This window comes from Equus quagga, chromosome 1 (assembly GCF_021613505.1).
Source record: "Equus quagga isolate Etosha38 chromosome 1, UCLA_HA_Equagga_1.0, whole genome shotgun sequence".
In the NCBI taxonomy this organism is placed as follows: domain Eukaryota; kingdom Metazoa; phylum Chordata; class Mammalia; order Perissodactyla; family Equidae; genus Equus; species Equus quagga.
The window spans coordinates 64,526,527-64,550,875 of NC_060267.1; the positions used below are offsets into that span (position 1 = coordinate 64,526,527).

Consider the following 24,349-nt stretch of genomic DNA (forward strand, 5'->3'; position numbering starts at 1 on the left):
TCTCACATATTGTAGTTTTAAACTCTAGAATTTTGATTTGGGTCTTTTTAAAATATCTTTTATGTCTCTAGTTAACTTTTAGAACATATGGAATATAATTATAATAACTGTTTTAATATCCTTCTCTGCTAATTCTAACATCTATGTCAATTCTGAATCAGTTTCAATTGATTAATTATTATTCTCATTATGGGTCATATTTTCCTATTTCTGTGTATATCTGGTAATTTTTGATCGGATGGCCTTTGCCTAACTGGGTGCTGGATATTTTTATGTTCCTATATATCTTCTTGAGCTTTTTTCTGGAATATAGTTAAGTTACTTGGAAACATTTTGATCCTTTTGGGTCTTACTTTTATGATTTATTAGGCTTGACTGGAGGTGTGCTCAGTCTAGGGCTGATTATTTCCCCACTACTGAAGTAAAACCTTTCTGAGTGTTCTGCCCTGTGAATTAAGAGTTTTTCCAGTTTAGCTGAGGGGAACAGACGCTGTTTCCAGCTTTGAATGAGTGCTGGGCACTGTTCCCTTTAATCTTTTTGTATGGTTTTTTTCTCCTAGCTTTGGATAGTGTCCTCATATACGTGTTCTGATCAGTTCTCTGCTGAATACTTGGGAATTACCCTCTGCCTAGCTCCAGGATTCTCTTTCTGTGCAGCTCTCTCCTCTCCAGTACTGTTCTGCAAACTTTGCAGAAGCAGAAGTCTGTTGTTATGCTTTGAAGCTGCGAGTGTCGAATGGGTTTAACTGTTTTCTCCTCTGGGATAAGAAAGCGTTAGCATTAAGAAAGATTTTGTGACCAAATTTTGAAACTAGGTGAAAAAGTTGAAAATTGTTACTATGGTAATAAATCACTGAAGAACATGAAGTTGGCTTTTATAGAAACTTGATCAGCCTAGTCTCCATAGCATAGTGATGCAGAACTTTTGAGAACATAGACTTTTTGGGACTCACCTTAGAGTTTCTGATTCAGTAGATTTCAGACCATATTTGGAAAGATACTGCCCTACAGAGTCTATCCGAGTTCCATAGGTAGCATAAATACACAAAAAAAAGATTCAGCCATGGATCTTGTAGATGTAAAATGTGACTTTCATGATTTTATTAGAAGTATAGAACACTTGAGCTATCTACTTTAAAAAAATTTTTTAAAGAGAATTTAAAAGAGAGAGGCAATAGAAAAGAGAAGGAATGAGGAGGAGAGAGGGAGACATGAGGACAGTAGAGAAAAGTTAGGAGAAAAGAAAAGATTAGAGAGAAGCAAGGCCAGGTAGAGAATGGAAAAGATAGATTAGTAGATTCCAAAATGAATACTATTAGAAGGTAAATTGTTTTAGGTTATTATGAGTTTCGGAGGAATTTAAGCTTAAATTTTGCCTTGAAATATTTATGAGCTGATTAACCAGGATTTAGGATGCTTAGCCTCTGCTCTGATTGTCATAGGTACTATAGAACTTCAGGAGAAAATTAAATCTAAGGCACCATCAATTGTCAGACACACCATTATTTTGTGTCCCTCTAAGAAAGAAAAAGTGCTGCTAGTTAAATATGGCACGGTGCTTTTTTTTACCATCCGTTTTAAGGTACATTCCAATTTCAGAGATGTTAAAATGTGTGAAAGATATTGTGTCCTAAAATTGATGAAATATAGCGTTTAGGAAGTTTCTACTCTTCTTCTTCACCTCTGTCTTTTCCCAATCTGTTGTTTTTAGTATGTTCTATTTTCCCAGCGTTACTCTTCAGGGACAGCTCACATCTCACCTCCTTCATGACGCCTGTGTAGATCCTTAAAATGAGATGTTCCAAGTTTCCTTTGAACATGTTTCTTATGCCCCTTTCAATTTTGAATATTTCTCCTTAATAGAGAATCAGAAGCAAAACAGGAGTTAAGTAGTTCTGCTTTCTCTGCATCATCTGTTACCATTATACCATCTGCCCCAAGCAGTAGGCCTAAACCTTCTTTCTTATTCTTCTTGTTCTACATGTATTTTTTAAACCCTTTTTATTGTTCTTAACATTTTTCACCAGCCTCCGCTCATTCTGGGCTCACTCTTTACTTACGTGATTCTCCTTGTTTCACACCTCTCTTTTGTACTCATCCTTGTTCACATGCCTTTCTTTTCGTTCATTTTTTCTTAAATAAGTCTCTTAAAATTCTGAACTTATCATAGCACACCTTACAAAGCCGTATTGGATTTTTAAGATGCCATTTTCTTTTTTTTCTTACCAGATTAACTTTGTTTTATATTGTCAGAATTTCACCTTTTAGAAACTCTCTTAAAAAAGATCTCCCTCTCACGATATAATTTCTGCTGTGGCATCATACAACTGTTTTTGCTAAACTTGATTCACTTCCTTAAAGTGTCAGTTTCTAGTATTCCTTTTTGTAACCAATAGGAACTCCAAGATGGCATGGTTGCTTTTTCTCATGGGTTTCATTTCCACTACACTATTTTATGCTTGAACGTCAGAATTAATTCCAAAAATGTAGTTCCTTTCATTATTTCTTCCAACTGATGAAAGATGAAATGCTAAAATGCTATAAAATGCATAAAACATAAATATACACCTAAACAAATTATTATAAGGTGAACACTCATGTAACCATTACTCAAATCAAGGAATAGGACATTACCAGCATCCTGGAAGCCTTCATAGCCTCTTCCCAATTCTAGCCACCTTTCTCCCTCCAAAAGTAATCACTATTTTGATTTATGTGGTAACTACTTTTTAGCTTTCCTGTATAGTTTTACCACCAAAATGTGTCATTAAGACTATAGTTTGGGTGCTGGCCTGGTGGCGCAGTGGTTAAGTGTGCACGTTCCACTTCGGCGGCCCAGGGTTTGCCAGTTCAGATCCCGGGTGCGGACATGGCACTGTTTGGCAAGCCATGCTGTGGCAGGCGTCCCACATATAAAGTGGAGGAAGATGGGCACGGATGTGAGCTCAGGGCCAGTCTTCCTCAGCAAAAAGAGGAGGATTGGCAGCAGTTAGCTCAGGGCTAATCTTCCTCAAAAAAAAAAAAATGACTATAGTTTAATTTAGTCTGTTTTTGAATATTATATAAATTGGATTAAGCAGAATGTATCTTTTGTTTCTGGCTTGAGATTTATCTATGTTGTTGCCTATAGCAGTAGTCCGGTCATTTTCATTGCTGTATATATTCCATTGCATGCGTTTACCATAGTGTATCCATTTTATTGATGGACTTTTGGGTTGTTTTCAGTTTCTGTTACAAATGCTATTAACATTCTTGTATATTTTTACTGGTACACATGTGCATACATTTCTGTTGAGTATATTCCTAAGACTGGAATTGCTGGCTCATCATGCATCTTTATTTTTAGCTTTAATAGATTATGCCAAACTGTTTTCCGAAAAATAGTTGTACTGATTTTATACTTCTTCTAGCAGTGAATGCAAGTTCCTTTGGGTGCCACATCTTCGCTAATATTTAGTAAAGTCAGACTTTATTAGCTGTTCTGGTGGATAACTAACTACAGTGTAATTTACATTTACCTGATTATTAGTGAGATTGAATAACTCCTTATTTGTTTATGAGAAGTGCCCCTTTAGGGTTCTTGGCCACATTTTTATGGGTTGTTTGTCTTTTTCTTACTGATCTGTAAGAGTTCTTTGTTCTGCCCATGACCCCTTTATCAGTGTATGTGTTGCAGTTATCTTCTTCCACTCAGTGGTTAACCTTTCCCTTAGTTGTATTCCTTCATGACTGGAAGTTCACTTAATTTAGTATAGTCTAGGTTGTCAATCTTTTATGGTTAATGCTTCTTGTGCCACATTTAAGATGTCAATCCTACCCCAACATCGTGAAGATACTCTTCTATTGTTTTGCCTATCACATTTAGGTCTACAATCCATCTTGTTGATTGTTGTGTATGACGTGAGGTGGTGTATGCAGTATGGATACTCGGATGACCAAGCACCATGTTTTGGAAAGATCCTGTTTCCCAGTACTGCCCTGCAGTACCACGTTTGTCATAAATCCCATGCATGTATGTTTGGGTTGTTTCTGGACTGTTTCATTGGTGTATTTGTCTATTCTTGCACCAGTTCCACACTGTCTTAATTACTGTGGCTTTATGATTAGTCGATGTTTAACAGAGGAAGTTCTCCTACATCTTCTTCAAAAGCTAATCTCAGCCCTGTCTATGCAATTCCATATACATTTAGAATCAGCTTGTTGAGTTCCGCCAAAACAAAACAAAGATCCTTTTCATATTTATTGAATCTGTGTATTATTGAATCTGTAGATTCAAAGTTTATTCAATTTTATTGAATTAATACTGAATATATAGATTAAATAGATTTATTGAATCTATTGATCTTTAGGCGTCTATCAAAGTGACATCTTTGCAATATTGAGTTGTCCAATCTATGAACATATGAACATGTTCTATCTATTGAATTATCCCATTTGCAACAACATGTTTTCCTTTGTCTTTAATGCTATACTTGAGTATTTGCTAACCTGTTCTGATTCTGTCTACCTACTTATCCCTTTACTCTGTGCTTTGTAACTCCTTTCTCCCTTTTCTTTTTCAAGTATGAGGGCCTTCTTGAGGATTTCTTGTAGTGGGGGTCTTGTGGTTGCAAACTCCCTTAGCCTTTGTTTGTCTGGGAAAGTTTTTATTTTGCCATTATATCTGAGGGGTATTTTTGCTGGATAGAGTATTGGCTGAAAGTTTTTCACCTTCAAAGATTTGAATATGTCATTCTAGTCTCTCCTTACGTGTAAGGTTTTTGCAGAGAAAACTGCTGAAAGCCTGATAAGGTTTCCTTTGTAGGTTATTTTCTTCTGCCTTGCAGTCCTTAGCATTCTTTCTTTGTCATTCACTTTTGCCAGTTTCACTACTATATGCCTTCTCATAGGTCTTTTTACATTGACATATTTAGGAGATCTGATAGCTTCTTCCACATGGATTTCCATCTCCTTCCCTAGGTTTTGGAAGTTCTCTGCTATTATTTCTTTGAACAAGCTTTCTGCTCCATTCTCCTTCTCTTCTCCTTCTTGAATAGCTATAATTCTTATGTTGCATTTCCTAATTAAGTCAGATGTTTCTCGCAGACTTTCTTCATCTTTTTAGTCTTAGTTCTCTCTCTTCCTCTATCGGGAGCATTTCAACATGTCTATCTTTAATTATGCTGATGCTCCTCTATGACGTCCACTCAGGCGTTCAGGGAATCCATATTTTATTTCTTCCATTGTGTCTTTCATCTCTAATATTTCTGATTGATTTTTCTTTATAGTTTCAATCTCTTTTGTGAAGTAGCTCCTGAACTCATTGAATTGGTTCTTTACATTCTCTTTTACCTTGTTGAGTTTTTTGATGATAGCTATTTTGAATTCTTCATCATTTACATTACATATTCCTGTGTCCTCAGGATGGATTTCTGGGTACTTGTCATTTTCTCTCTGCTCTCAACCTTTAATATAATGTTTGATATTGCTAGAGGACGTGACTCTGTTTTTACACATCCTGGTATTATTTGGTTGCAGTTACTGCCTGTTGCCTCTGGGCAGGGGTCAAGAGCCAGGTATTCTGAGCCCTGTGCCTTCCGCCAAGATCCCAGGTGCTGGAGCTGGCCCTGGGTGGGTTGGGGGAGGGGCGCTTTCTCCTGCTACTCTCAGGGTTTTCTCACTCTGCTCTCGCTATCTGCTCTCCTGCAGTGTTGGCTTGATGAGGTCAACCCCGTGAAAGCTTTCACCCCCATAGAGGGCTTCCCTCTAGGCTGCAAGGGCCCTCGGGGATCCTTGTAGTTCCTGTGAACAAATGTCCCCTCCCCTGTTCCTTCCCTCTCGGAGGCCTCCCATCATCCAGATCACAGTCTCTAGGGGAGGGAGCGGAGTTTTCTCATATCCCATTCCACTTCCTCTGAGGAGGACTCCAGCCTCTCTGTGCTCTGTCCTATGGCTGCGTGGGTCTCTCAGACGTTTTTTGTGTTGTATGTGTATGTCCTCTGTTGGAGTATGAATGTCTTTTTCATTGTATGGTGGAGGGGCGAGATTACCAGGACGGCTCACTCCGCCATGATGATGATGTCACTCCTCCATTTTTTTTTCACTTTTTTAATGTGACTGGTAGAAAAGTCAAAGTTCCATGTTTGGCTTGCATTTGTGGTTTGCATTATATTTCTGTTGGATAATGTGGCTATATAGTGAAGTCATTGAGAACACATTCTGTGTAGCCTGGATTGGATTCCTGGCTTTACTTTTTAGTAGAAGTATAATACTGGGCTGTTTTCTTAATTTCTTACTTTAATTTTCTCTTCTGTAGAATGAGAAATGAGTAATATCCATTTCAAAAATAAATTGTGAAAGTGAAACAAGATAAAGAAGATAAAGCACTTAGCACAATGAACAAATTACAATAAATGTTGATAAAAATTTAGCCATTTTTTTGTGTTTTTGTTAGTATACTATCAGATTTTATAGTTCACTGGGTATTTTCTTTCTGTCCCTTAACATCTTTCCCTTCACTGATAGTAGTAGAGTTCTTAGCTGGACACTATAATTTGACTGGGGACATAAACATATGTACGAATTCTATAAGAGAGGAAGAATATGCCACAGGCAATTGCTCATTAGCTGCAGAAGATTTAATGCTTCTCCAAGATAGTATTGCCTAAAATATGTCTGTGGACTATGTGGCAACTATATAAACATGCTTTGCAACTGTGGTCCAAAAAGGAATCACATATCCAAGAGATGGTAGTGTGTTGGAAACAATATTGTTCCAGGACTTGAGAAGTGGGCCCTAGTCCTAATTCTGCCACTGTGTTCATCTGGACTCCAGTTTCCTTATTGTAAAATCATGAGGTTGAGTTAGATGATCACATAGGCCCCTTCGGGTTCTATGATTTTTGCATATTAATGCTTGTGTATCACATATTTTTAATCTATTATCCAATTATCCTTAGGTTTTCCAGCTTATATTGGAATGGTAAGAGTGGACATAAGGTTCAAAGAGATATAGAGTCTTGGTAGGATAGAGGCACAACTGTTTGATTCACCCAGAAAATCTTACAAGATGCTTTAGGTTGCAGCTAAACTGTTTTTTCCAGAATTGGCTTTAAATGTATGCTTTAGATTGTATTAAGGTCCCATATAGACAGGAATTAAAATTATAGTTTAATGGAAGGATTGCTGGACTTGTAAGAATAAGTTGGGTTTTAACCCAACTTTGCTGCTAGACAATTAAGTAAATCCTGAACAAGTTTTCTCTGTTTTGACTTCTCTATATGTAGTAATATGGAATGTAACACCTTACTCAGAGTAGGCACTTGAAAAATTAAAGAAATTAATACTTTTTGTCCTGTCTACTGTTCAGGATTTGCATTAGTATCTATGAAAGTACATTAGGGGAAAAGAATTGAAAATGTTATATGGATAAAGATCTATGGTTTTTTTAAAAACTCTCAGACCATTCTTGTAAGTTCTATTTAATTGTCAAAGGATAGTTGGTTTTTATTTTTAAAGTATAGAGCATTGAAAAAGATGGAAATATCCTCAGTTCATTTCTTGAAGCTAGCACAACCTTGAATTTGTGAAAGTGAGTTTAAACTTAGAAAAGATAGTGTATACACACACATTGGTCACCTATACACAAGTGCACACAATGTATACACACATATGCTAAAATCCAAATAAAATATTAGGATATCAAATTCAACAGTGTATTTAAAAAGTGTATATATTGACCAGGAAAGGGTTTATCTCAGAAATATAAAGATGGCTCTATACCATGAAACCTGCCCATAATTCATTATATCAACACATTAGAGGAAAACTTATGATGATTTTAAACAGAGGGGAAAATCATTTGATAAAAATCCATTAACTTCCCTCAGAGAGAAATGAAAGTAAAACCACAGTGAGACAACGTGTAGTACTGGCAGTGTGTGGGAAAATGGACACTCATCCTTTGGTGGCAGTGTGAATTGTTACACCTTATGGGAAAAAACTGATAATAGCTACTGAAGTAAAAACACACACTATCCTTTGGGTGCTCTCACTTTTGGGACTCACTCCTACAATATATAGGATAATAGTATTACTATAATACTAATATATACTGTTATAGTATATTAGTATTTATAGTCAAGGATATCTGTTTCATAGTTTGTGATAATTAAAAACTGCAAACAACATGAATGACTATTAATCACTGGAAGAGTGATTGAATAAATTCTATTACATCCGTACTATGGAATATGGTGCAACCTTTGACCAGGAGTGATATCCATGATGATACTGTTAAGTTGAGATGTGGAGTGACAAATTGTAGATTATTGTAATCCTTCTTTTGTGTGTGTGTGTGTGTGTGAGGGGAAGATTGGCCCAGAGCTACTATCTGTTGCCAGTCTTCTTCTTTTTGCTTGAGGAAGATTGTTGCTGACCTAACATCTGTGCCAGTCTTCCTCTATTTTGTGAGGGATGCCTCCACAGTGTGGCTTGACAAGTGATGCTAGGTCCACAGCGAGGATCCAGACCTACAAACCCCTGGCCGCTAAAGCAGAGCATGCAAACTTAACCACTACACTACTGGGCTGGCCCCAATGTAATCCATTTTTTTTGTAAAATGTAAGAAAGAATATATATGTTAATGTTTGCATGAGAAATGTGTGAAAGGACTGGGTTAAGAGAGGTGGTGAAATTGGTGAAGTGGGGAAATCATTGATTTTCTTGATATGTTTCTACAGTATTTGATTTATTATGAAGTACATTTGTTACTTTTGTAATAATCACATTTAATAAAGAAAAAGATGCTAAATAGATTCGAAGTATGAGGAGGTGAGTTCTAAAGAACCTGGATTTGGCCAGAGACATGAAACATAGAAAAGTATTATGCATACCTTTTATTGTAGAGAGTACTTGTAATCATTTTCATTCACAACCATTATCACAAGTTATGTCTGAAAATAAAGATATTTTATGGTAAGAGATGGTGGATTTAATGATTTTTTTTCTTTTATAGCAACTCCGCTCCAATATTCGAGAAATGGAGAAACTTTGTTTGAAAGTCCGAAAGGATGATGTAGGACTTCTAAAGAGAATGATAGATCCTGTTAAAGAAGAAGCATCAGTAGCAACAGCAGAATTTCTCCAGCTCCGTCTGGAATCTGTAGAAGAACTTAAGAAACAGTTTAATGATGAAGAAACTTTGTTACAGCCTTCTCTGACCAGATCCATGACTGTTGGTGGTAATGTACCAAGTCTTATTCTTGCTCATGACTTCACCTCCTTCTATAGATATTGCAGATAGTATTTAAGTTTCTGGGGATCACCTTCTATTCCAATATGCTGAATTCTTGCTCCTTGAGTCTGCCTGGAAGTGCATAACCTAGAAGTTTTGCAGCACAGAAATTTTGAGGCTATGCTGTATAGAGTGGAACTTCAGGGTTTCAAGTACCTATTTGTCTATAAGTTGAAAATAAATTTTAAAGTGTTTTGTAAGGAGAATGTCATCCTTGTCTACAGAGCATTCCTCTCTCATCTCTAGGTGCAGGGGCAGCCTGGTCAGGCAGGCTTCTTCCTAGGGCATTGTGGTTTTCACAGCAGATGTTAGATCTGTCTCCCAGCTCAGTTTTCTGAATTTAAGTGAGAACATAAAAAAAATCTGCACTGGGGGTCATGCCATCGACTTTTGTGGAGTGATACTCTAAGAAACAGCCCATGAAACTTGTCACTATATCTCTTCTAAGGATGTAATTGATAACTGTTGATTATATTATACTGATGTCTTTATAAGAAACCCTGAAAAAAAGTTCTTGGTTTATTTCATAGTAGTATTTCAGAGCAATTGGTCTTTTTTTAATCTTATGGGTATTGAATGGCATAAGTGATAAGGTTTCTTCACTTGAGGTGTTTACTAGAAAGCTTAAATCCAAATTTTTTGACTACCAAAAGCCAAATTTTTTAACTATCCTGGCTTCACTTTGTAATTGCTGCCCTTGTGTTTTCTTTTTTGTTTTAGAGTTTCTCTTTTATTTTTAATTTATGCCATCTTGTTATATTTTATGTATGTTCTAAGCTGCCTTAAATCTTTATGGAAAAGGTGGGGTATAAATAAATTACAAATTAGAAAAGAACCTGAGAGATGCTGCACCTGTCCAGCTTTCCTCTTTCATTTACCCAGGAGGCTCCTGCACCACTCCCTGTCTCCAAACCCAGATTATTTTTAACGTCATATTTTGAGTGCTAATGATCCAGTAATTTATAGGAAAATAAAAAAAATTGGAAGAAACATCTAGGCCATCATCCAGACTTTCTGGGTAATCTTGCTTTTGTTCTGGCTTTAGTATCTAGCACTTAGTACGTGGTGCTTGGCACATAGTGAGCCATTAATAAATGTTTTATGAATATGAGTGAATAAGTATCTTTTTAGAGACAATTTCGTAACTTGAGATGTGCTATAATCACTTCGCTCTGCGGGTAACCAGTACCTAAAGTGTTGTTTTGGGTAGAAGGAAATGTTAGCACTAAACCCTTGGCTAAAGAGTATTTGGGAAGAATGCTTTTTGATAGTTTGTAGTTACTGTTTACATTATTCTGTTCATATATAATTATCACCACCATATTGATGAAGCCAAATGCTGTTCTTATCATTTAGTGCAAACTGAGGCTTTATGTGCATGTTTAGAGAAACTGGGCTTTATAGTTCCATGTGATTAAGGGGCCATCATTGTGACAGTTGTGATAGTGGTAATGACGGTGAAGACATGCTGAATTTTCTGGAAAGAGTCACTGCATCAATCTCTTCTGCTATTTAGGTTTGAATTGCCCATCACCAGCAATTCCCTAGCAAACAAAAATTTTGAGTTCTGAGAATTTTCTTACAATATAGTACCATTCTAATATTTGCTTTAATTTGCATTTTATTATTGCATTATTTGTGTTTCTACCAGTAGGACTGTTTGGGCTCAACAAACTTGGGTTTATATATCATCAGAGGAACTGGGTGATTATTACAAGAAGGCAGTTTACCCAGTTTGCTGGCAGTTAACTTTCTCCATAGGAAGCTGACTGGTGTAAAAAAAAACTGTTGGCAGAATTTGAGGAAGTGTGTGTACAGAGGAAGTGAAAAAGATTGGAGCAGAGCCAGAGGATGAGGGAGAAGAAATAGTGGGTGAAATTAATTTTCCAATTTTGTTGATTCTCAAACTTCTCAATTCATGGAACACCAAATTGGCTAAAGATCTAATCACTTGCCACTGGGAGAATCTACAAAATTAAATCTCTGTAAGTAGTGCTGATTTGATTGAGATAGTCATTCCACTTATAAAATCAAGTATCTAAGTTATACCTAAAACAATATGTAGAATTTCAAATTCTGAATGGTCTGCTGGTTAGATTGTGCTTTGCCTTTGACTCCGTTGCCAACATTAAGCAGTGAAAATGAACAGTTGCACCAGATGCCTGAGTATTTCACTGAAAGTGAGAGTTTCTACTAGGTTGCCTTAAATCCAGAAATTTTGTTAACAAATAATTGAGAGGATGGGAAAAGAGAAGAATAATGAAAAGAAAGCAACTAATTTACATAAGACTTTAATAGTGGGGTAGGAATTGGGTTTGCTCCATGAGTGGTCTTCTTAGCTATGGAGTCTTCTGTCATTCTACAGGTTTTTATCCTGTACTCTGGTTTTTCCTTACTTTTGCTTTAGATACTCATTCTAGTAGTGACAGCCTATACAGAAAAATGTGTTTGATTTGCACAGAAGTTAAGTGCCTTAAAATACTTTTTCCTTTAAAAATTCCACCTGATTCTAAATAAATTGGTTGGAAACATCAGCTTAGATTCAGGAGCACTGTTGCCACATTTCCATGAGTGAGATCAAAATACAAAAATAGTCTTTCATTTACAGATAGAAATAGCAAGTATAATAGGGCATTTTATGTTCTCTGGAGAAAGAAACTTATTAAGTTTAGGAGGAAGCTGTGGTGATTTTGCTGTTTCTTTTGTTCAGATTCTGAAAGTTTCTAAAGCATATCTTCTCTGCCAATCTTGCCTGATCTGGGAAACTCCCTCTGTCTCACTTGAGTATCTAGTTTCGTTTTTAGCGTATTGTGTCCCACCAAGAGATGTGATGAGCCTACAAGTTTGATTTGCATATAGAAAGATGTATCGGGTCCTACAGAGTGAATCAGTGCTTCTCTTCCTCCTTGTCTTTCTTACTCTCCATCCAGCACACACACTTCACCAGCGCAGCAGGAACAGAATCTTATTACATTTTAAACAAATATTCACAAAAGAATCTAATCTTAAAACTGCTGGGAACTTCAGACCAGTGTATTGAGTTTGATGAAATATTAGATTTTGTCACAGTTGCATACATGTACTGAACAGTTTTATGAAACATGTAGATGGTTTTGTGTATTATTTGAAGATGTATTTTCTATTGGTTTTAATTTTCTTAAAAATCCTCCTTTGCAGCTGAGTTAAGCCCTAACTTACAGTTCATTTTATTTTGATAGATAGGTTTATATAGATGATCAGTAAACTAATTTCACTATTTTTAAGCTGTTAGAACATGAAAAAATTCAGGAAATGCTTTTGAATTAATTTAGATTTATAATGAAACTTTTCCTAATGTAGTAAAGTTTATATATATTGTGTTGTAATTCTTAGGAGAATCATTGCCCTTCATGAAGTATGCAGAGAGAGAGAATGAATAAATGAATGTATGTGTGTATGTATGTATGTTTGGACATATAGAGAAAAGAGGAAAGTCTTGTGTCCATGAGAAAGCTTATTTCTCACTTCAACTAAAAATATCTTAGTGATTATTTGAGTTTATAGTCAATAATAAGATTTTAACACTGGAGTTTGAACCACAGTTGTGAGTGATACATATATGTTCTAAGCCTTTACACCTGCAGTTGTTTGCATGTGGATGGAATTATCTGAGATTATTATGTCATATAAAACAATAGTAATTTTTTATTGAGTTCATAATAGTTTACATCATTGTGAAATTTCACTTGTACATTATTTCTGTCTGTCACCACATAAGTGCTCCCCTTCACCCCCATTCTCCTGGTAACTACTGAACTGTTTTCTTTGTCCGTGTGTTTGTTTGTATTCCACATATGAGTGAAATGGCTTGGTGTTTGTCTTTCTCAGTCTGGCTTATTTTGCTTAGCATAATTCCCTCCAGGTCCATCCATGTTGTTGCAAATGAGATGATTTTGTCTTTTTTTATGGCTGAGTAGTATTCCATTGTGTATATATATATATACTGCATCTTCTTTATCCAATCATCAGTCAGTGGGCACTTGGGTTGCTTCCATCTCTTGGCTATTGTGAAAAATGCTTCAGTGAACATAGGGGTGCATAAGTCAGTTTGGATTGTTGATTTCAAATTGTTTGGGTAGATACCCAGCAGTGGGTTAGCTGGGTCATATGGTATTTGTATTTTCAGTTTTTTGAGGAATCTCCTTACTGTTTTCCACAGTGGCTGTACCCACCACAATGGCATTCCCACCAGCAGTGTATGAGGGTTCCCTTCTCTCCACACCCTCTCCAACATTTATTTTTAGTCTTAGTCATTATAGCCATTTTACCAGGTGTAAGGTGGTATCTTAGTGTAGTTTTGATTTATGTTTCCCTGATGATTAGTGATGTTGAACATCTTCTCATGTGTTTATTGGCCATCTGTATATCTTCTTTGGAAAAATGTCTGTTCACATCCTCTACCCAGTTTTTGATCGGGCTGTTTGTTTTTTTGTTCAGTTGTGTGAATTCCTTAATATTATGGAGATTAACCGCTTGTCACATATATGATTTATATTTTCTCCCAATTGGTGGGTTGTCTTTTTGTTTTGATCCTAGTTTCTTTTGCCTTGCAGAAGCTCTTTAGTCTGATGAACTCCCACTTGTTTCTTTTTTCTTTTGTTTCCCTTTTCTGAGAAGACATGGTATTCAAAAAGATCCTTTTTAGTTCGATGTCAAAGAGTGTACTACCTATATTATCTTCCAGGAGTTTTATGGTTTCATGACTTATCTTCAAGTCTTTGATGCATTTTGAGTTTATTTTTGTGTATAAAACAATAGTGATTTTGACTTCTGTGGACAGGATGAGTTCTTCAGCCTTCTTTCCTGCAGCTTTAATCTGTCTCAGTTTTTGCCTCATCATATCTGTAGCGGTTGTAAAAGCTAAAATCAATGGATGATCACTGAGGTAGTGATTTTTAATACAAGCTGGTATAAATGAATTATGGAAGTTGTAGAAATTAAAGAATTTCCTTTCTTAATTGTTAGTCATGCCTCAGATTGATTAGTGGTATTCAGTGTTGTAAGTTTACAGCAGGATTTTCCATGGAAGAGAACAGATTTCTTTGTTCTAAGACTCCATTTGAACTAAGATACATACGCAGTTTGGTTTCAAGTGAGACATAAATGACTTAAACGTTTCTTATTTTTACTGAGGGAAATCTTTTATGTTTGCTTAAAATGTCAAACATTTCCCATCCCTTCATTTTTTAGATCAAGAATTTATGTATGATAATCTCTCCTCATTTTGTTATGCACCCTGGCATACTTTATTTGAATCCTTTCTAATAGTACAAGAGTTATGGTTAAAAAATATTTAGAGTGGGCATCGTATTTATAAAGTTCTGCTTTACATTTGGTCTCTTAATTATAATGAAGTTATCGTTATTCATTATCCTATCAAAGAAATTGGAGTTCTTCTTACAATAGGAATATTAAGTGGAAGAAAGGTCCTCAGAGTAATTCACTTATTTTGATTGAAATGAAAATGAAAGTGTCTTTATGTGATAACTTAGGACATAGGGTAAATAACTCTTTTAAGCATTTGTAAAAATCAGAGAGAGCTTTTAAAATATTGAATACTTGCCATAAGGTCATAATGTAAAACTTACTCTGTATCTGATGCTTTGACTCTTCTTTTAAGATAAGGACTCGTATTCAGATAAGTTAAGATTTAGATTTAAAAGAAGACTATCAATTCTGATAAGCCTACAAATTACTTTTTAGTTGACTGGCTATGCCCTTCCTAAACAACTCAAACAGGTTTCTTTCCTCAAGAGGTAAGACGTTCATAAATTTTGAAAGTAAAATAGTAATGCAGTTTTATAAAATATAGTTCAGTTTAGGCTAAGATGGAAAAAGAGAGAGAGAGATGAGCTTGGAGTTATAATGATTTACTTTTCGGAATAGATCAGGTGTCACAGGTCACTATGTCATTTCCCTGCAGTGCCTCTCCGCTGTCTGCTGCATAAAGCCCAAAGTCTGTAACTGTCCTGCGCACCCCTCCTAACCATCTGTAATGTCTTGACACTTGTAACTCTGTGTCTTTTACTTTATGCTTTGGCAAGACCAAACTGCTGATTTTATGTTAATTATGTTATATTGTTTCTTCTTTGAGGGCCTTTTTCATGCTGGTCTCTCTACCTAGAATTTTTAGTTCCATCTTTGCCTACCTAGTAAGATCACTTTTTTGAGGAAGCTGTTTTATAAACTTCACACCTCACCAGCTGAGTCAGGTGCAACCCCTAGCTTGGAACTCCTACAAAATAACTATACGTATCTATACTATTTATCTAGATAACAGTGCACTCTTATTATGTTAGGATATCTCTTTGTATGTCTTAACTGTTCTAGAACGTAAGTTCCTTGAGAGCAGCTACTTTGTACTGTTCACTTTTTCATACCAACACAACACATAATGCGTGCTCAGAAAATATTAAAGTGGTAGTTGTTTTGAGCTTGAAGTAAGGGGGACAAAAGGAAAGTAGACCTTTAGCTCTCTTCTTTCCATTTCTACTGCCACTGTCCTAGAGCCTCCCAGCTCATTTTTCACTCTAATTTTTTCACCCTTCAACTCCATCCTTGTTCTATTCTTCACACTGCAGCTGTGGTTCCCTTTCTAAGTCTGAAATCTGATTATGGCACCCTCCAGCTTCCCAGTTGTCTCCAAATCCTTTTAATAGTTCCGTATTGATCCTACGAGAAAGACAAAACTCTTTAACATAGTTACAATGCCATGAATAATGTCACCTTAGATTTCCAGCCTCAGTCTTTGCTTGTCTCTTGTCATAAGTCTATGCTTCAGCTACACGGAACGCCTTTCAGTTCCCAAACCTATGCACCTATTATTCTCCTTGATATGAATGCTGTTTGCTTCTCCCTCCAGCCTTGCCCCAGTTCACCCGTATAATTTCTGTTCATCCTCAGGCTTTATCTTCAGCACCTTCTCAGAGCACTCTGCCCTCCACAAGTCCGGGTTGAATACCTCTCAGCTGTGCCCACATGGCATTCCATACTTACCTATATCAGAGTTCTTATCAGACTGTACTGAACTTGCCTGCTAACATGTCTGTATCACGCATTCTATAGTAAGCTCTGTTAGTAATAGCAGCAGGAGCAATGGCAGTGGTAGTAGTAACTATTTATTAATGACCTGTACTTGATATAGAAGTCAGGCATAGTGCGAAGTAAATATCACCTTATTTTACAAATGAGGAAAATAAGTCAAAGGGATGAAATACTTTCCCAAGTCAAAGTGCTAATAAATAGCCAAACCAGGATTCTAACCCAGGTCTTTCTGGCTGGGCCTATACTCCTAACCACTATACTATGTTCACTCCTTGGAAGTGTGTTTATGGGTTACCGTAGTGGCCCCAGCACCTTAGCACATTGATTGGCATATAGGAGGCATTTTATAAATATCAGTTTAATGAATAAATGATTGGTAAAACCAATGCAAGGAAATAAGACTTGGGGGTGGAGTGTGGAGCACAAATTAATTCATCATCATAGCAGAGTTTAACGAGGAAAGCCTTAGTGGGTTGACGACTTCTTAAAACTCAGAAAAGATGTGAAGCAATGGAGGCCTAGGCCAGAAAAAATGACTTTGAGCAGAAGGGCGACAAATGTACGAAAAGATACATATGGTAAGAGGTGTTAGGTTTGATGACGAATTGATTGTTACCAAAAATGACTGATTTGCATTGCTAAAAACACATTACTTCTCTACTTCTAATACCCAATGCATCTGATATTTATTATTAAAATAGCCAAAGAAGAGGTTAATGATTTAGTGATGAAAAGTGTTGAACCTCTTTCTCCTGGGTGTCTCTTCATGGAACGTTGGCCAAATAGAATATTCTCTTTTGGTGCTTCTTCTGCATCTAGCCCTAGTTATTCAGATTGGGTAGATAGTATTTGTAGCCATTTTTTAAAGATGACTTCATAGAATAATTAAGAAAAAAATATTTAACTAACCTGGGAACAGTCTGCTCCTAGATAAATCTATTTTTATACAATAATCAAGTTATGTTTTAGCCTGAATTCAATTAGTAAGCAGTTTACGTGGCAGTTGTTTCATGGAAATGCTGTTGCCTTCTAACAAAGCAAATAAACTCTAAACATGAGGCTGTGTCCATCCAGGAGCTTTTCACACTGCTGAAGCTGAAACCGATCCTCAGAGTGTGACTCAGATATACGCATTGCCTGAAATCCCTCGAGATCAAAATGCTGCCGAATCCTGGGAAACCTTAGAAGCGGTATGTGAAACATTATTTTCCTTTTGGTAGCTGTGAGGCATAAGAGTAAGTAATTTCCTCTTTCTCTCTCTTTTCAAGGACTTAATCGAACTTAGCCAACTGGTCACTGATTTCTCTCTCCTAGTAAATGTAAGTATATAACTGTTTTTGGCTCAGAGATGTTAGATTAATAGGATAAGAGGCTTTTATAAATCACTAGGCTTTTGATTAGGATTTTAATAGAAGTTACAATTTGTAAGACTGGTATTGAACCATGGATAGAAGTCTAACTGTCCTCAAATTCCAGATCAATTCAATAAACATTTATTAAGCACTTGTTATATAAAAGGCACTGTCTTAGGTGCTTGGCATTGGGGATCTGACAAGGTTGGATAAAGAAAGAAAGGAAGCATGCTGTCTGCCTTCAGGGGTTTACAGTGGGTGGAGATATGCTTGGACCCCCAAAACTGAAATTTCAAGTGTGATTGTTAAATGCAAAAACAAGGTATGAAGAGAAGTATTATCAGCTCCAGGGGAAGGAGGCAGGGATTGTGAGGTGGAAGCATTAAGGGTAGCTTCACAAGATAGGTAGTATTTGCTTAAGCCTTGAAAATTGAGTAAAGTGTCTGCAGGTGGGAGAGAGGGAGTGCATTTTGAAGAACGCTGAACAAAGCCTTGGAGTAGTGAAGTGTATGGCCTCCCAGGAATGACAAGTTCTGCAGTGTAACCAAAGCACAAGGTACCACGGGCAAGCAAAGCAGAGCGGCTGAGGGCCAGGTTTAGATGGTACTGAAGGCCATACCAAAGAATTTGAACTTTGTAGGCATTAAGGAGCCAATACAGGTTTTTGAGCAGGTTAGAGTGATGTGATCCTGTCCGTGTTTCAGGAAGATCACTGTTAGCGGTGTGAATAATGGCCTTAAGAGAGGAGGAGGTTATAGGCAGGACAGCTAGTTAGGAGTCATTGCAAGAGTTGCACCAAGAGCAATGGCAATACAAGTGTGAAGGTAAAGGAGAGCTGAGAGGCATTTCTGGGGTACACTTATTAGGAATTGGAGGAAGATGAAAGAGTCAAAGATAAGAAACATTAAGGCTTTATTCGGCATAATCGGGTAGACAGTGATACTGTTAACATAGATTAGGGAACATAAAGTAGATTTGGTGGGAAAGATAGATTTTCTGTTGTTATTTTTTTAAATTATTCTTATTTTTCCTTCCCAGGAATGATGGGAAGGTTGGATATGTGGATGTGTGTGTATATGTATGTACATAACAGGCTCGAGCCTGTTTCTGCTTATGCTTCTCTTAGGTTTAATTCTTTGTTCTTGATCAGACTGTGATTTGAGGGTTGCACATCTTTGAGCTAGGGTTTCCCTGACATCTGGCTTTATATTATAAGAAGTTCCCAGATCACACAATCTCAGAATTGGAATTGAACTTAAAAGGACAACTGGTCTAATCCTTCTGCTCTTGCCCAACTTCTCAAATAGATGGTTTTTGCCTCTTTTTGAACAATTACTGCAAGGATGCTTTCTGCTTCAACCATTCCGTTTTGAGGCTCTAACTCCAGAAGTTATTCCTTATACACAGTAAGCTCTGCCCTGTGATAACTTCCCTCTGGCACTTTGGCCCTCTGGAGCCGTATACTGAACAAATTTTGTCTTTTTCCCATATAAATGTCTCTACTTTTTGAGACCAACATTTTCCTCCTTCACCCTACCCCACCTCACTGTATTTTCTTCTCTTAAGAACCCTTGACTGTCTAATGTGTTCCTTCTAGAATGTGATTTCTAGTCTTTTTAGTACTGGCCCTTTACTCTGCTTGTTTTCTAGTTTGTGGATTTTTCTTGAAATGTAATGCAAAAAATTGAATGCAGTAAATTGTTTAAAGTGTTTTTCTTTTTTGATGGCTCTAAGTCAGAAAAAGCAAAATGTTTGAAGTTTATGGAGTAGGTATCTGTACAATATATTAATATATTTACGTATAAAAGGGAATGATACAAGAATCCCAAACTATTTTTGTTTTTAGAATCAAGATTTATTCAATTATTCTAACTCATAATCTCTGATCTAATGTAGTTTTTAAAATCTGTAATGTATGATTACACAAATATATACATTTGTCAAAAGTCATCAATATGTACACATTACAATGTGTGAGTTACAATGTATGTGAATTATACCCAATAAAATTGATTTAAAAAACAAACTAAACATGTATAAAGTTCTTCTCATTCAAGACAAGTACGTTTCCCTCCTAGTGGGATAGACACATGAAAGGAAGGTTAGGGGTTTGTGGCCATGTAACAGTTACATATCCGATTAGGTTACGTAAGCAGCTCCTAACCCCTAATCTAAGGAGGTTCGTACAGGAAGACTTTGGCCATAGCCATAGCTCTATACAAATGTCCTTTTTATAATAATCTGTAAGGACATGAGACGGAATGCTATTAGGCAAAAGCTCAAAGGAGAACCTCTAATTACTATCCCCAGGGTGACTGAGTTCTCGTGACCACATGGTCAAGGATTCACAGAAGCTCCATTTAGGCACCAAATGACTTGGGAACATAACCAGAGTGACCACACATCCTCTCGTTATCATCACATGGTCATGGTAGTATCTGGGCCAATTAACCGTGTGTTTCTGGAGCACTTTCTATGCGCATAGTACTGTGCTAAGCTCTGTGAAGAACAGAGAATCGTATAAAAAGAACCTATAGGATGGTCGCGGTAGCTGCACAGCATCGTGGATGTGTTTAATGTACTGAACTGTATATTTAAAACTGTTAAAAGTTCAAGTTTTATGTTGTGCGTATTTTTACCACAATCAAAAAGAACCTTCAAGGCCCTTGGGAGATCCAGGTGTGGTCCAGTAGATGTGAATAAATTCCTATCTACTAAGCACCCTGCGTCGTCTTTCCTCTGCCGTTATTGCTCAAGTGCCCTCTTCTCTTCCTGTGACTGTGAAGCCAGCCTTATTTCTAGTCAAGGGGATGTAAAGAACTGTGGGCCAGTCGCTTAATAGCATGGCACCCTTGGTGCTGGTCCAGTTTTGTCTCTCCCTTTTGCCTTATTCCCTATGGCTTTTATAATCTGTTTTTACTCTGGATGCATAAAAACTGGGTTGTGATGGATTAGATCAGATTCCTCCATTTATTACCTATGTGACCTTCGGGGTATTGTGTGACAGCAATGAGCTTTGTAAAATTAATCAGAAGACTCAATGAGATGAAGTGTCTATTACTTCCCACCCCCTTCTCTTCTACTGACCCCAACTGCATTTCTGCTTTTGTCCCTCCCTCATTTGATTCCCTCTGTGGCTCCTTGCTTAGAATTCTGCTTTTGCCACCATCATTATGTTTAAACATTTTAGTACGTAGTTCCTGACTCCCTCTTTTATTGCTGGATCTCTTGCTGTCAACATTTTACTTACCTACTCTGTTTACCGCCTACTCTAGGCCAATATAATCCTTACTGTGCCTGTATGTCATAGTGTTTGTAAGCTTGTTTCTGGGCTTTTCTGTGTATGTAAGTGCATGTGATTAAGGAGTATAGATTACTTACCTTTGGAGTTCAGAACCAGGATAGCTCAGTGTTATCTGGGATGGTCAAGCTGTAAGACTAGAGCTGCTATTGAAAGTAGCCTGGAAGTTAGAGAGTCAGAAATAAAGGAAAATACCTAGAGTTCTGATGTTAGCTTCTTCAAAGAAACCTGTAGCTTTCCAAGCACATTAATAAAACTACACAGCCACTAGCAAGACTCTCCGTGGGAGAGCATGTTTTATGGCTCCAGAAGGATTTGGGGGTGGGTTTGTTGAATGCATTATTGTTGCTTGATGCAGAGAATGCTGGGCCTACAAGTGTCCACCACAAGCTTTCAAGGGAAAAACTTCTTCATTGGTTTTGACTTCAGATGCCCAAACTGCATTCTCCTTGACAAGTATTAACTTAGTAAGTCAAATTTTCTTCAAAATCTTAGGTGCTCCTATAACTGCTCATTAAGATTCACTTATTTTTTTCACGCAGGTAAGGGGACCTAATTCAGTGTTTCTTAAAATGAAATTCATAGACATATTCTTAGAGTCTTTGAAAATTCTTTTTCTTTAAAAAGGAAAGTTTTTATAGTACTCTAGTTTGAGAAACACTACAGTGTCCCTCATAAATGGTTTAGCTCATTGTTAAAGGGATGCTGAGAACATATATGAGGTGCCAAAGTATAAAATGTCAGGAAGGGAGTTTGAAGTTTGTCAAATGTTGGAGGCCCAGGGAGGTGAAAGCAAACATAAGCACATCGGAAGCAAAAAGGGGAGGTTGGTGGATAGAGGTGAGAAGGCTCCTGAGCCACCATTGCTGTCAGCTTGGTTTCCTATACTGGGGTAAGTTTGTGTATGTGTGGTTTGGCCCAGCATAAAGAGCCAAAGACATAGCGGACAAGTGGTGACCAGATTCAGCTCTGAATGGATTCTAGTTTGGCAATCTCTGGGGAGTGATTAACAACTTTGACACCAGTTTGCTGCCTAACAGTAATTGCTGTGTCATTGAGTCCTTCTTACTCAAGAAGCAGAATTTGAAGATATGGGCAAAGTTTGGGATTCAAACCAAGCAAAATAGGGAAGGAGCAGGCAGATCTGTACAATGAGGGACAACTTTTGATCCCAGGGTAGAGGCTGGTCTTCCCTCTGCCTTGTCTCCAGGCCCGTGTTTAAGCAAGCGCCCTGATGTCAGTGAATGAATCCTTACAGGTGTGGGCTACTCCCCATGGTGAGACAGGCCTCATCAGGTTCTGGGATTGCAGTGATGGGGAGCATTGCAGTTCAAATAACCACTGAGCTCAGGCTTCATTTGGCCCTGTGATCCTTTCTCCAATTATTCTAAAGGATCTTTATGAAAAAATAATAAAGTAAAATTTTTAAATTTCACTTAAAAAAACTCATAGAGCTGCAATATGCAACCTTTTTAGGAAGGAGCATTAAAAAATATTTCCCTGAGGCCTCGAGATTACACTTGGGGTACAGAAATGGCAATAATTATGGCAGATTCCACCATCTTGACGGAACAGTTTTGGGGCTGAGAGAAAGACAGTTGGCTATTTTCCCTCTACGCCTCAACTCGTCAAGATACGGAGGTTGATGATCGAGTTTTACATCTGTGATTTATCTGGTAGCATAGACTTGATGCAAGAACGGAAAGTGTTGGGGATGTCCCAAATAGAAACAAGGATAGGGTATCAGAAATCCTGACAAGTGGCACTTATGCTTCTGTGGGTTGGGAAAGGAGAGCTAACATTAAAGAAGTTTTATTGTCTGAGGAAAATAAAAACTGAATGCATGAATGCTAGGAGAGATCTAATGTTTTAGTGCCCTAGAATTTTCAAGCATTATAAGGAAAAAGTTTAATATTTTTTTGATAGCAAAGAATGATGAGAGTTAAGCTTTCTTTGGAAGATCAGCATGACTTTTTCTATTTTTCCCCTCATATTCTACAGACACTATCTCATTTTATCCTCACTTCAACTCTGTGAGGTATGAGTATCATTATCCTCACTTGGCAGACGAGAGTACTGACATATAGAGAGCTTGAGTAGTTTATCCAAGGGCACACAGTGCTCGTGCTAGGATCTGAACACAGGACATCCAACCAAAGGTTGTGCCCTTAATCCTATCATATATATATACTCGTGGTTTGTTTTTTTCTTTGCTTAGGAAGATTCACCCTGAGCTAACTTCTGTTGCCAACCTTCCTCTTTTTGCTTGAGGAAGATTCGCCCTGAGCTAACATCTGTGCCAGTCTTCCTCTGTTTTGTATGTGGGTCACCACCACAGTATGGCTGCCAAAGAGTGGTGTAGGTCTGCACCCAGGAACCAAACCAGGGCTGCCAAAGCGGAGCATGCCGAACAACCATGAGGCCATGAGGCTGGCCCTGCTAGTGGCTTTTAAAGTGTGAGAATCATGGACTTGTAGTATCAGCACCACCTGGGAACTCATTAGAAATGCAAATTCTCAGGCCTCACCCCAAGCCCACTGAATCAGAAACTCTGGATGAAGTTCTCCAGGTGATTCTGGTGCACACTCCAGTGTGGAAACCACTGTTGTATTGGTCTCTGACGACGTTAGAAGAAGACTTATAGAGGACTTTTTTAGGGATTGTGTTAGAGATGTCAAGATGGTGGAGAATATAGCAATGAAGGGATACCATGAAAGGTCTAACGGTGAAGAGGTACATACCTGGCGTCTGAGAAGGGAAGGAATGTCAATAATGTGATAGGAAGCAACTGTGAGGAAACAATTAGCTGTGTTGTTTAGGTGTCCTGTTCTCGGATGAAATGATGATTGGAATTAGAAGAGTGTTGGTCACATACGCTTCACTATAAGTGACTAGGTCAGTTATATAAGGACAATCAAATACTTCAGGGTTCAAATTGAATTATTTCACAGTCATTGAAGAAGTTGGCATTTAGCTAGGATCAAAGAGGGATTCTCTTCTTTTTTTCTGTGAATTAAAAAGACTAGTCTGTATATTGATGTGATGGTGGTTACGTGGGTTTATGCATTTATCAGAAATCATCATACTATACCCTTAAAATGGGTGCATATTATTATTTGTAAATTCTGTCTAAATAAAGTTGATTTAAAAATGGGAATGTGGGGGCTGGCCCCGTGGCCGAGCGGTTAAGTGCGCGCGCTCCGCTGCAGGCGGCCCAGTGTTTCGTTGGTTCGAATCCTGGGCACGGACATGACACTGCTCATCAAACCACGCTGAGGCAGCATCCCACATGCCACAACTAGAAGGACCCACAACAAAGAATATACAACTATGTACCGG

At 37.5% G+C, this 24,349-nt stretch overlaps 1 protein-coding gene across 3 annotated transcripts in view; it reads left to right on the forward strand.

Annotated features, from left to right (window-relative positions):
* STX17 (syntaxin 17) overlaps positions 1-24,349 on the forward strand; it is a 63,627-nt gene that overhangs the window by 31,411 nt on the left and 7,867 nt on the right. For all 3 annotated transcript variants that reach the window (XM_046664661.1, XM_046664653.1, XM_046664668.1), the window contains exons 4-6: positions 8,996-9,221; positions 17,432-17,547; positions 17,626-17,676. In XM_046664661.1, coding sequence (XP_046520617.1) covers positions 8,996-9,221; positions 17,432-17,547; positions 17,626-17,676 — 393 coding nt within the window. The remainder of the gene's footprint in view (positions 1-8,995; positions 9,222-17,431; positions 17,548-17,625; positions 17,677-24,349) is intronic.